The sequence below is a fragment of the Nicotiana tabacum genome, chromosome 3, assembly GCF_000715075.1.
Source record: "Nicotiana tabacum cultivar K326 chromosome 3, ASM71507v2, whole genome shotgun sequence".
NCBI lineage: Eukaryota > Viridiplantae > Streptophyta > Magnoliopsida > Solanales > Solanaceae > Nicotiana > Nicotiana tabacum.
The window spans coordinates 214,594,091-214,606,833 of NC_134082.1; the positions used below are offsets into that span (position 1 = coordinate 214,594,091).

The 12,743-nt window shown below is 40.2% G+C and overlaps 1 protein-coding gene and 1 pseudogene across 4 annotated transcripts; one reads left to right on the forward strand and one right to left on the reverse strand.

Moving 5' to 3' along the window:
• Nucleotides 1–539: 539 nt before the first annotated feature.
• On the reverse strand, nucleotides 540–7,289 carry LOC107796273 (nodulation receptor kinase). Of its 4 annotated transcripts, none has more exons than XM_016619042.2 (9): nucleotides 6,537–7,288; nucleotides 6,141–6,260; nucleotides 5,796–6,008; nucleotides 5,496–5,704; nucleotides 2,337–2,463; nucleotides 1,941–2,012; nucleotides 1,547–1,733; nucleotides 1,225–1,357; nucleotides 540–1,038 (listed from the first exon to the last, which is right to left on the reverse strand). In XM_016619042.2, the coding sequence occupies exons 3-9, from the start codon at nucleotides 5,944–5,946 to the stop codon at nucleotides 775–777; spliced, it is 1,143 nt and encodes a 380-aa protein (XP_016474528.1). In that variant the 5' UTR covers nucleotides 5,947–6,008; nucleotides 6,141–6,260; nucleotides 6,537–7,288; the 3' UTR covers nucleotides 540–774. The 4 variants fall into 4 exon arrangements, with proteins under 4 accessions (XP_016474528.1, XP_016474521.1, XP_016474534.1 ...); XM_016619035.2 differs by having other exon boundaries at nucleotides 6,141–6,351; XM_016619048.2 differs by lacking the exon at nucleotides 6,141–6,260 and having other exon boundaries at nucleotides 5,796–5,962; nucleotides 6,537–7,289.
• A 4,823-nt stretch (nucleotides 7,290–12,112) lies between these two features.
• LOC142179628 (5S ribosomal RNA) lies at nucleotides 12,113–12,231 on the forward strand (annotated as a pseudogene).
• Nucleotides 12,232–12,743: the final 512 nt, after the last annotated feature.

A 12,743-nucleotide genomic window follows, 5' to 3' on the forward strand; every position in this document is an offset into this window, starting at 1 on the left:
TATTATGAAGTTATTTTTCACATTTTTACCACTGATAGTGATATGAGAATTTCACCGTGCTTACATGGAAAAACTTTTCTTTTATTATTATTTCTTTATCTAACGTGTGTACAAAAATACATATGTTAACTATAACCACGGTTATATGATAAAGTTTATATGAACATTGTGCAAGTGCGATATTAGCTAAACATTTGAAGAAACTAGTGATGCAGACGTGCCTTCTCTACTCTTCGGCTATAGAATTGTTGGAAACTGCAACTACTATGAGAAAAAACTCTTCCTCTTTTTTCCCTTTTTCCTACCCTACCATATCAACTACCCAACTTGGATAGTCTCACTTCTTCTGCCTCCCCTTCTCCTCGCAGTGGGTCTAGATTCATATACTACTTGCTCATAACTGGCATTCAAGTTATCACCTTAATATGAAATACTATGAATTTAGCTCAAAGGGCAGGGCTTGCTCTAAAGGGGGGGGGGGTCTGAGAGGGAATATGGAGTATTAAACGAACAAGAAAAAATATTAAAAAAAATCACTCCAGACAATCTTCATCTATTATCAACAAATAATTGTTTAGCACAAGGTTTAGAGTACATTTATGAGAGGAAAGAATAAAAGAAGAAAAAAACACAGCTGTTATTTTTTCTTTTTTACAGTTAACAAACAGCTGGATGCATCTCTCTTTCCAATCTGGTGTTTCTGTAAATAATATGACAAATCACACAAACAAAAGAATTAATACAACAAAGAAGCTTAATTCCCACACTTGCATCTTATTTTGAAGCCCTAAAAAGCTGGCTTCCAAGAGTCACAACTGGAGTTCCTTCTCCCATGATTGTTGTCAAGCTCATCTCTTTCTCCAGTATCCGATCCAGTTCCGTCACCACATAACTCATGGTAGGCCGCCTTTCACTCGAAGGGTCCATACAACGGACAGTCAACTGCATGAACTCTCCCATGCCTTCTGTGGTAAAGCTATTACCCAATCTTTGATCAATGATGGCAGATATGTTGCCAGATTCCTGATAATTCTCCACCTGAAATGAGAAAATTCTCTTATTACCAACTGCATAACTAAGCTAAATTCACTCAGCGGATTAATAAGTTTATTTCAATGCACATAAAGGACATTGGTCCTAAGTTAATTTCCTGATTGTCTCCAGGAGCCCCAATATCCTTGTCAATATGTTTCAAATTATAAGCTTGTTCTGAGAAGGGTGTACCCATTCAACTATGTTTATATTCAAATCTGAAGACAGCAAATCCATTGCTTCACGGCCACTAACTAGCTCCAGGAGAAATACACCAAAACTGTAGGCATCACTTTTCTCAGAAAATCGTCGGAACTCTCTGACCCTACAGAACAATGAGAAAAAAGTCATTGAATCTTCACATCAATCAGATCCCTTAGCCACTGGGGACTGGAGAACAGAGCCTTATATAAAATAGAACATCTTGTTTTAAGCCTCTGAACATGGGTCTCCACAAAAGAATGGGTGGAAAAGATGTTCCAAAAAGTAAACACGAAAGAAGCAAGTGGACTACTCTGGAGCAAGAAAAATTTCATCAGCAGCCACTTGAGAAGATGGGCCTGCAACCTCAAATCTCCCAAGAAAATTGCGTAATCCTGCATCTGCAACTTTAGCTATGAAATTTTCATCCACGAGAACATTTGCTGTCTTGAAGTCTTTATGAATCAAGCGGGGACTTAGGGAATGAAGATGAGCAAGACCTGCATATTTACATTGAGCGGCAATGGAGCTTAAGAACCAAACAATAAGGTTTTTCAACTCAAAGAAGCTGATACAGGGCCCTCAAGTGTTGTGAAAGCTTCTCAGAGAATTTTGCCAAACCAGAGCGGGACACACATATTATCTAAACAAAAGACAAAACAAATACCAGGGGAGCCAAAATGCTCACTGATTTTGCAGAGGATCACCTTTAGCTGCTCCTAGAGCTATAGAAAGCCTATGCTTGAACTCAAGTTTCTCTTGTGTAACATGACCATCGCCTAGAAAGAAAAACCCAAGGAATGAAAAATCAAACAGAAAAATATATTGCATCCTACAAAGAGTTAGCAACATTTGCTAATTGGCTTGAAGTTGAAACCAGGTAAAAGCAAGAAAGATTGGAATAACAAAGAGGGATCAATTTGTGGGGGGAGAAAAGGGGAAAGGAAGAAGCTCGGAACTTGGAAATATTAGGTTTCACCACAATGTACAGAAGATAAGGCAACTCACTGAATAGTCAAAATTTATCTGGAAATAAATATTGGTAAACAAAAAATATAAACTGGAAAAGGAGGAAACAGAAGTTTGAGTAGAAAGATGACTACCATATAAGTGAACGGATACACTTCCATTAGGTATGTACTCATAGACAAGAATCTGCTGATCGCGTTCCTGGCAGTATCCTAGGAGGGTGACTAAGTTCCGGTGCTGAATAGATGAGAGATAGCGAACCTGATAGGAAATACAGTCTGAATACATCAAACCATAAACAATGAACACATAGTCATAACAAACAACAACAAACCCAGTTCAATCCCATACATGGGGTCTGGGGAGGGTAGTGTGTACACAGCCTTATCCCTATTCTATAAAGGCAGAGAGGTTGTTTCCGATAGACCCTCGGCTAAAGAAATGGTAAGAATAAAGTAACAAGCAATAACAACAGTAATATAATAAGTAATGGAAGCGAGTGCCATAACAAAGTAATAAAGAACTAAGAATAAAAGAATACAAGAACAGTAATCACAATAATAATATAATAAATAATGGAAGCGAGTGACATAACAAAGTAATAACGAACTAAGAATAAAAGAATACAAGAATAGTACTAGTGCTATTGGTAAACTCACAACTACCTGTCAACCCACCACCTTAATTCTCGGCCTCCACACCTTCCTATCGCTAGTTATGTCCTCGATTAGGTGCAACCTGCCCTTTCTCAAGCCCGCCATGGTCAACCTCTCACACCTCCTGACCGGGGCATCTATGTCTCTCCTCTTCACATGCCCAAACCATCGCAGCCTCGATTCCCGCAACTTGTCTTCCTCAGATGCCACTCCCACCTTGTCCCTAACTTCATTCCTAATCTTGTCTTTCCTACCACACCCACATATCCATCTCAACATCCTCATTCCAGCTACTTTCATCTTCTGGGCATGGAACTTCTTGACGGGCCAACACTCAGCTCCATACAACATAGCCGGTCTAACCATCACCCTGTAGAATTTGCTCTTAAGTCTAGGCGGCACGTACTTATTCCAATACACCTAAAACAGATAAAAGTGGAATTTATAATTTGCTCCTCCTTACATAGTAATCTCAATTTATCTGCAAAGCAGCGTCAGACTTACCTGCTGTATTTCTTCCAAGTACACTGGATATATGAATACGGGTACAGAAAAATTAGAGACAACCCAAAAGATGATGGCAAAAATGTGACTTAGGAGATAAATCACATGCCAGGTGTATTAGCCCTTTTCAGTCCCCAATGGTAGGATGGAAAGGAGACTTGTCAAAACAAATGCCAGGATGGAAAAAGGATTTCACCTTGATATTCTCTCCAAAAGCTATATCACGCCACGTCGCACTAGGCAAGAGGTGCACCTAACCCATCTACTCATATATCAATCACGGTCTTACTTGCACTGATAGACCCTTATTCATGGCCAAGAGGAAGATATCCGAGTAATGGGGATCTGTTTCTTGGGATATTCTATCAATTTCTTTCCATTTTTTTCTCTTTGTCGTTTTGATAGCGTAAATTTTAATTGATTTGGACCCTATAAAAGCAGAATACAAAAGTAAAGAATGTAACTAAACGAGGATTTCTACAAAGAGAGCCCAATCGTTTACCATAATTAGAATCTCATGGGTTCTCAAGAACTTTAAATAACCCAATTTTTTCCATTTGTATCAGTTGAAAATTGCTATAATTTAAATCAATTCAATTTAAGTGAACTGCAGAAAAGAATTTCAAAATTTAAAAATAATATCAAATCCCATGACAGCCGAAGAATGAAATTGTGCCTCTGGTTGCATATTCAATTCAGCACACGCGACTAGGTCGTCTGTACCTGAGCTTGAAAAAGAATTCTTTGTAGTAATTGACTCTCCTCTGTTTCACGGGGAATGGACGAAGAGACGTTTTTCTAATTAAAGCAGTCTCATGATAACTAAATTTGTCCAGCAAGCTACTTAGGACTCCCTGTGATTAGCAAAAACGGAATCAAATACCACAGGTTACACTCTTTATTCCTTACAGCAGCGCATGACTATATAATCCACTTTTTTCCCTCTCTTTTTCAATTGCCAGTTGTGTAATGCAATTTTATCAAGCTGTAACCCAACATAACACCTAGGTCCCTTCTCCCATTGCAGACACAATCACAAAAAGGAGAAAAGTACCAAAATTGACCTTCAAACATGCCTAAAAGTTTCGCATCGGCCTCCTAATATCCAGGTTCACCAAGATGGTTAAAATAAAGCCCAAGGGACTAAAATGTTGTGAAAGTCAACTTCCGTCTAAAACTCAACCCAACAACTATCACCCATCTCAGTCAAAGCTTGGATTTGTCATGCCTTGTTCACGCCACTGTTGATCACACAACAGAAGAGTGGTCCCAAGGAAGCAGCTAAAAGATGCTTCAAGTATAGCAGAAAAGTTGCTTGCTTCATCTTGTGTTTGGATTTGAGCTTCTAAGGAGATTGCAGAGATAAAGGATTTGGGCCAAGTGGCGCAACGGGTAATCTAAAATTGGAAGGTCTCTTGGGCAACTTAAATGGGTTTATCATGGTTTGGTGCCAGTTTAGGAAGGAGATGAAGCAGTGAAATAATAACATGATTGGAAGAAAAGTAATAAATGCTTTTACTTGATCAAGTTGACACAAGGTAATCAGCAGCAGTCTCAATGATGTTTCTGTTAAGAAGCCAGATTTGTGGCTTGATCTCTTACAGATTCAACTAGAACCTGAGGAGAAGTTTGTTCACCAGATTGTGATCCTTGACACAACTTAGAAAACCGTGAAAATTTAAACAGAGAAGTAGATGTGGACAGTTGGTCAGTGCCTCGTAGAATATCTAAAGAATTTGTGTTTTTAGTTATTTTGTATTTAGTTATAAAATATTTACTAACCTTATTAATTGAAATTGATTAAGTACCAAACAATTTTGGTATGAGTGAGTGTAAGTAAACTTCCATAAACTTTCACTCTGTGTTTATTCAATCAGACAAGTGATGAAGGCCTGAAAGCACCAAGCTTTTCAAGAGATAAGCTGATCCATTTAGTGCCTTTTATCTGTCAATGGAAGCAGATGACTTCCGAACCATTTTGATCAATCAGCCTCTAATTAAAGGACGTAGTCACTTCAATATCAGGACGAGGAACGAAATTTTGGATAGGCTCAGAGGGACCAGTATGATTAAAGAAACAAACTCAAAAGAGTATGTGCACTAATTTCCATAAGATGTAATGAGTACTATTACCTCATCAATAAATTCCTGGCTAGGGACAACCGATCGCCTTTTTATTGCTACAAGCATGCCATCATGAAGCAATCCCTTGTACACCTCCCCAAATTTGCCTTGGCCAATCAAACTCTTATCACTAAAACCTTTTGTTGCCAAAGACAATTCTTCTATCTGGAAGCGCCTGGCATCTCGTAAGGTCAATTCAATCCCAGCAGTTTTTCCAACTGCAAGTTATCCAGATACTTGAGGAAGTGATCTTAACTGGAGAATACATAATGGCATGTTTGATTTGAATAAGAACTGAGTTACAATCACCTTGAATAGATGGATCAGAAGAGCCTGTCTCAGAAGTTCTTGAAATGCTCCTTTTATGAAAAATACAGAACCATAAAATGACAATCACAATCCCCACCAATGCCACGGCTCCTGCAGCACCTCCTACAATTGCTGCAAGAGTCCTTGACATTTGGCGACCACTTCAGCTGCAAAGGCGAGTACTTTTGGGATATATATTTTGACACATTGACACTGAAATATGAAGGACGTGCATGATGTTAGATGATGAAGAGAATTTTCAAGAAGGAAAGAGTAATTTGTTCAAAAAAGTCAGAGGCATCCTAATATTATTAACATTGTACTTGTTTGTAGGTAACAAATCACCTGTGCATGTAGGTAATCGCCTTGCATAAGATGGAGCAAACACTTATTTAGAAGACAAACCCCGAGGCAGGTGGGAGGACATAGTACACTATTTTCAGATGAAACCTCAAGCAACAAAGACTGAAGGACCCACCAAAAGCATATGATAGACAAGAGCTTAAAACCCACGGCAACCCAATGCTTAAGAATAAGTATATGAATATGTTTTTTTCTGACAAGGAAGCATAAATGAACATTATAGACTTGACATATAGCCCAATATGAGGGTCAAAGTGGCATAGAAGCCTATTTTACATGAAAGGAACTAAAAATTGGCAATTTTTCAGGGTCTTTATAGTAAATAGTTAGGGCACATTTAAGAAAACATAGATAAGAGAAGTGGAGAAAAAGAATAACCTGAGATGGAAGATAAATGGGTTGGATAGAAGACAGCAAACTTCATTTGGGAGGGAGTAATCTGGGAGAAGCGGCAGCAGCAGTAGCAGTAGTTGGATCAGAATTCAGCCGCATTCCCACATAAAGTCAGAAATATTGAAACTTGAGGGAGAGGAAGTATGAAATCTAAAATCTACTGAAATCCCGTAACACTAACAATGAATCATCAGCATAGTGGTGCAGGTATAGCTTGCTTCTCTTGTTTCTATGCTTTTTATTTCGGGTGGGTAAGGGTAGTGGGTAATGGGTATGTGGGGAATATGATACTCTAGTTTAATAGAAATGGGTTATTCTCTCCTCGGCCCGGCCATTTTAATCATCACCATTGTTGGATACAAACGAAGCCGACAGAAAGCGACCTGGCGCCGACACATAAATTAGTCGTCTGCACCTCTATACAACTCAAGATACCCCAACAACATAATAATAAAAAATACAAACACATTTCAAATCATTGCGGGAAATAAATTAATTAATAAAAAAGAGGAAAATCCTACTTTTTCAATTGTGTAAATAACAAGGAAAGAAAATGGAGCTGGAAGGAAGAAGACGAAGACAAGTAATCGGAATTATTATTATTCCTACTTAGTACTAGTAGTATTATACTAGTACTAGTTTTCAAGTAGAAGCAGCGGCTGTAACCGTATGAAAAACACTATTTAAGAAATAAATTTTGTTGTTGAGGCAAAAGAGTGTTTGTGTGGGTTGTAAAGTATAATGGCAGAGGTTGTCCGCTACTGCAAGTTGTGGACAGTATTTACATTTTTTCTTTTCTTTTTTTCTACTAGTACTAGTATTATATTCTTACTATTGGCTCCAGTTTGTTCTTGGATAAACACGACACTTCTTTGCTAAGAGGCGATATATACATATACATATTCCTTAAATATTTTTAATTTATACGTGTAGTTTGAGTCTATACAAGTGGTTGAATATTTGTAGCGATGCTCAACAAAATTCGATGCTTGTATTTTTCTTTTCACCAATGCTAATGTTTTCTTAATTGAGTGATAAGAATAGAGCAACCCGCTAGCTCTTCCCGAAAAAATAAATATGGACAATATGCAAGTTCTATCGTTATCTTGGTAATTACATGCATTATCAACCAAATATGTCTCATTTTTAATTAAGATCATGGTCTATACACATTCTATGTATATCCATTAAGTTATTAAGAATATAAAATTTTAACCATATCATATTAAATGATTTACTTTCATATTCAACTTCACTAAATCATCCTTCTTTTTACCATTTTGAGACTATGCATTGGGATATCGCAAGCAGAACGGCTTTTATTTTACCTCTTACTCATCTTGCTCCACCTTTGAGTATTTGAATGTAGCTCTACGTGGGGTAGATTATTAACTTTCCAGGATCATAATGGACATCCAATTTGAATAGATGGAGTACAACTAATCATAAAATATTTTAATCACTAATACATAATAAAGTAAGTGAATTGTGTAAATAACATGAGTTAATATCAATGTTTACCCTAAAATTCAAGTAACAATTAAACTTATATTGTGATTTTAAGGATATGTGATTTAATCCAATACCAATTGATAAACAAGAAATTAAATAGATAAATTAGAGAATAAAATAGATCAAACCAGCATGCAAACCAAATCTCGACCTCGGCCTATGGTAGTCTCGAGGTATGATAATAAGAATAGCAAATTATAAAGCAACTCTGACGAACAGTAAATGAAATAGCAAGAAAGTAATGAGTGTATATTTTCTTAACAGTGAACAATGATGGTTACACTTCTAACTATAGTAGGAAATCATATTAATAACTAATTAACCGCTATAGACTGATCCGTTCCGAGATTCATGCCACGATCTCCGGTCCGTTACGGATATCTCGCCCTTTCCGTTACTGCCTTATACCGGCATGAGTTCGAAGCATGCTTCTTTTTGACCTCGATTAACGATGTCGACCTCGATCTTGGAAAGAAACCTTGATCCCGAACTCGAAGTCCTGGCCTTTCGACGTGGTATCTTTTTCTTCATCGAATGACGAAATCGGGTAGCCCCGATTTCCACCATATACAGATAGTCCGCTCGTTTCTTAGAGTAAAATGATAATAAACAACTTGAGCTTCGATATTCCGGACACCCCATAATGACGTCATCCCATGACGTAAGCGATCGAGGTGACCGAAACGTCCCTTCAGTTCGGTTCCCCAAACCATTAATGTTTTCCAGTGACGGTCGGCCACTAGCACCACCGAACCGGCAACGTGAATCTATAAATACAGGTTCCCTGTTTGAATCAAAACTTTACTTTCATTTTCACCAAGTTTTCTAAGTCTCTTCCTCTCTCCATCTCTTCTCTTTCACTGTCCGTTGATTCAATCTTTTAGCACCAAAAATACCAAACTCCACCTTTTTCTGCTTCCTTCTACAAGAACCAATGGCGAAAACCTCCAAAACTGTCTCATAAAAGGAGAAGAATTCTTCCTCTTCTTTCCGGCTGGCCGGTGATAAAATGCTGGTATAACCGCTCTCTCACGAGTACGTTCCTGGCCCCTGCATTTTAAAGAACGCCTTCAAAGTCGAAAACCCTTTGTTGGTTCACGGCCAATGTGAATATGTATCGAGGTATATATGCTCGATAACAGTGAAACAGCTCGAAGTTGTGAATAAAGAATGCAACTGGGGGCCGAGGTCGTGGTACAAATACCTGCTCCCGAAGAAAGTATCACCACTCACGGGGAGGGGTTTCTAAGTGTCTATACTTACCCATTCACATTGAGTCCTTTTACCCTTGGTCAGGTGCATCCCTCGTTCTGGCACATAGTGATCGTGTTTCGTTTTCTCTGGCAAGGCCAAGGGGTTGGAATTCACTCTCAGCCACCTCATACGGCTGTATTGACCTCGACTTTTTTGAGGATTAATCAAGCTCCAACACCAATCAATGAAGTGTTTTTTTTGCAAGCATCGATGAGGGTAAGGACTGAGGTTGGATGAGCCGGTTCGTGCGGGTAAAGACCTGCAACCTCATCCCCGAGGAGAAACTGTCGTTCCTCGAGAAATGGAACCTTGATCGTAAGTATTAGCCATTAATCTTCGTACTCTATTTTTTGCTTTGTGTAACACTTTCACCTGTTATGCAGCGGTTGCCTGGATGCCTCACGCGATCCCTGACCTTGAAGACTGGGTTAGGAAGCTAGCTGCAACTTCCTCCCATGCCTAGCGCTGCTGGCGTGACTTGGCAAGGGGCAGATGGGAGGCCAAGAATTATGGTAAGCTTATCCTGTATGCTTTTGGCGCCCCTTTCTGAAATATTTCTTTTTACTTACACTCGACTTCTTTTTATGCAGGCCTCAGGGATGTTGCTGAAATGAGGTCGGCCACACCTAGGGAAGAAGTGGCTCCAAACCGGCTAAGGACAAGAAAAGGAGAAGGGCCTCGCCTCCTGATTCCCCGAAGCCCAAGAAGAGTAAGGCTCATAAGTCAAACGACGACTCTGTCGCTCTATCTGCCGACGTAGCCCAGAAGCTATGAAATTAAGAAGAGTGGGGAAGATGTTGGTTGTGAGCTGGTGCCTCAAAAGAGGGGGGGCGTCGAAGCTTCAATAGCGGCAGGGCCGGTGATGGTCGGGAGACTCACCCTCGGATCGAGGATATCTCAGAAGGTACTCTGAGCAAAGTCTCCGAGTCATCGGGGGTAAAAGATACTTCCTACCGTGATAAACGAATGGCGAGTGTGCCCGAAGGGTCCGGTAGTAGGGTTCATCAAAAGGGAGAGAGTTCCCCAAGTGACTTGCTTGGGGCGATCACTATTGATGATTCATCGCCCGACCCTAAATTTTTTGAAGGACAATTTCGCAAGGCTCGATCTATGGAGACCCCCAATGTAGGAATGACCCACAATGGGGAAGACATATTCCGTGGCTTCCTTACGGGGGTCGATGATGTTTCCGATCTAGATGCAACGATAGTTTTTGAAGAGGCCCATCGTCTCCTGAACCAGGTAAACTTAATTCCCCATTATTACGTTTGTTTTTATTTCCTTCTTGCTGATTTCTTTCCTTTCTCCATAGGTTGTGGTGCTTAATCGGGAAGCATTCACCAAGTCCCAAGCCGAGCTGAACTGGTGTGAGGCTGATCTCAAGAAACTTACCGAGGAGAGAGATGCCCTCAAATGCCCATATGTGAAAAAGAAGAGGAGATCATGGACCTCCGAGCAGACTTGGCCCAGGCTCATAAGGAAGAGGTCGAGATAGATGAGTAGGTAACTATCCTTTTGAAAGAGTATGGTCTCGACTCAACTGTGAAGGCTAATACTTTAATATCCCAGTTGTAGCAAAAGTTGGAAAGGATCGAGCTACTTCGAGGGGAAGTCGATCAGATCAAGGCTGACTGCGATCGGTGGAAGGAGAACATGGACTGCCTTGCTGCAGAGAAAGAGGCTTCCATGGCCAAATTGTCATCGGCCGAGGTCCAACTTCGGGGCATCAAAGAGAAAAGTTCGGCGTAGGCCAAAAGGATCGAGGAGCTCGAAGCCGAGCTTGCTGAGGCCAAGGCGGAGGTCGGGAAGATGAAGATAGTGGCTTATAAGTCCATAGCAGTGTATTTGGACGATGTCGAGGCTGCTCAAACGCAGCTAATGGAGGCTTCCGATCGAGAGCAACGGAGCAATGACTTGGCGAAGTGCCAATCACGGAGGGAGACCCCCGAGGAAATCCATGCTCGAGGTTTTGACCTCTCTAAAGAGATACCTAAAGCTAAGGCGCTTGATGAAGTTGATGCCAGATTGCTTGTCTCCTTCTATGATAATTACAATGATTAAGGCTGCCCCCGAGGGAGAAACCAGCCCCGGGCATAGTTAGGATTTTATTTTTATTTTCCTTTTTTGTAAAACCTCTGTCGATCTCTTATACATATCCTTTTTCGTCAATATAAATGAGGTAACAATTCGGTTCTTGAAATAATTTATACATGCATACATGTTTTGCCATCGGGGCTCGTCTAATCTATATGGACACGATTCATTCGACTGTTTGGCCCATTACAAAGTTTCCCTATCGAGACCTTTTGACATGAAGTACTTTCCTCGAAAATATAACATCCGAGGGTGATGCTCCCTAGTATTCGAGGTTGACTGCAAATAAGCCTTGGATACTGTTGAATTTTTCTCAGGTAGCACATAATGGTTGCCTTGCTAAAAACCTCGCCGAAAAAAACCTATTTGGGATAAAAACCTATCTAAGGGAAAAAGAGTGCAACACGTGCTTTAAAACCTAAGGTCCTCGTGTTGAAGAGTTTCTCGACGTCTTCGATTGAGCACCTGCAATAAGTTAGTATCAAATACAAATGGAAAGGGTGAGAGTCATACCTTGGCAATAATACCGTTTGAGGAGTGATACATTCCAATTGTTTGGCTATTGTTCGCCTTCCATTGTGCCAAGTTTGTAAGATCCTTTTCCGATGATACCGAGGACCCGATATGGTCCTTCCTAATTTGGGCCTAGTTTCCCTTCGTTTGGTTCTCGAGTGTTGAGGGTGACTTTCCTTAGAACTAAGTCTCCGGATCATACCAACACTAACGCACCAGATCCCATCAGAACTTTGAAGTTAAGCGTGCTTGGGCGAGAGTAGTACTAGAATGGGTGACCCCCTGGGAAGTCCTCGATTCCAAAGTGGCGGAGGTTGGTTCTTCTATTATTATATCTCTTGATTCTTTGCTTTTGCGCAGCCATCCGAACGAGCGAAACTTCTCGTTTTTCATCTAATAGCTCGAGGCCAGTACTCATAGCCTCGTGATTTAATTCTTCCGTTGTATGTCAAAATCTGGCGCTAGGTTCCCCGACTTTGACCGGAATCAATGCCTCGGAGCCATATACTAAGGAGAATGGGGTTGCTCCTATACTGAACTTTAATGTTGTTTGATATGCCTAGAGGACTTCGGGTAACATTTCTCTCCACTTCCCCTTGGCGTCGTTTAACCTTTTCTTTAAGCTTAGAATGATAGTCTTGTTCGTCGATTTGGCCTGTCCGTTCCCATTAGGATGATACGCTGTTGATAATATCCTTTTTATTTTATCACCCTCGAGGAATTTTGTTACCTTGCTATCGATAAATTGTTTTCTGTTGTCACACACTGTCTCGGCGGGTATCCCAAATAGACATACGATGTGATCCCAGATGAAGTCTA

Coding starts and splice junctions, on each gene's coding strand:
- LOC107796273 (XM_016619048.2), bottom strand. CDS start 5,946: ATGTCAAGGACTCTTGCAGCAATTGTAGGAGGTGCTGCAGGAGCCGTG. Junction 5,705..5,795: donor TTCTGATCCATCTATTCAAG/GTGATTGTAACT, acceptor GATAACTTGCAG/TTGGAAAAACTGCTGGGATT. Junction 1,734..1,940: donor AGCTCTAGGAGCAGCTAAAG/GTGATCCTCTGC, acceptor GTAAATATGCAG/GTCTTGCTCATCTTCATTCC.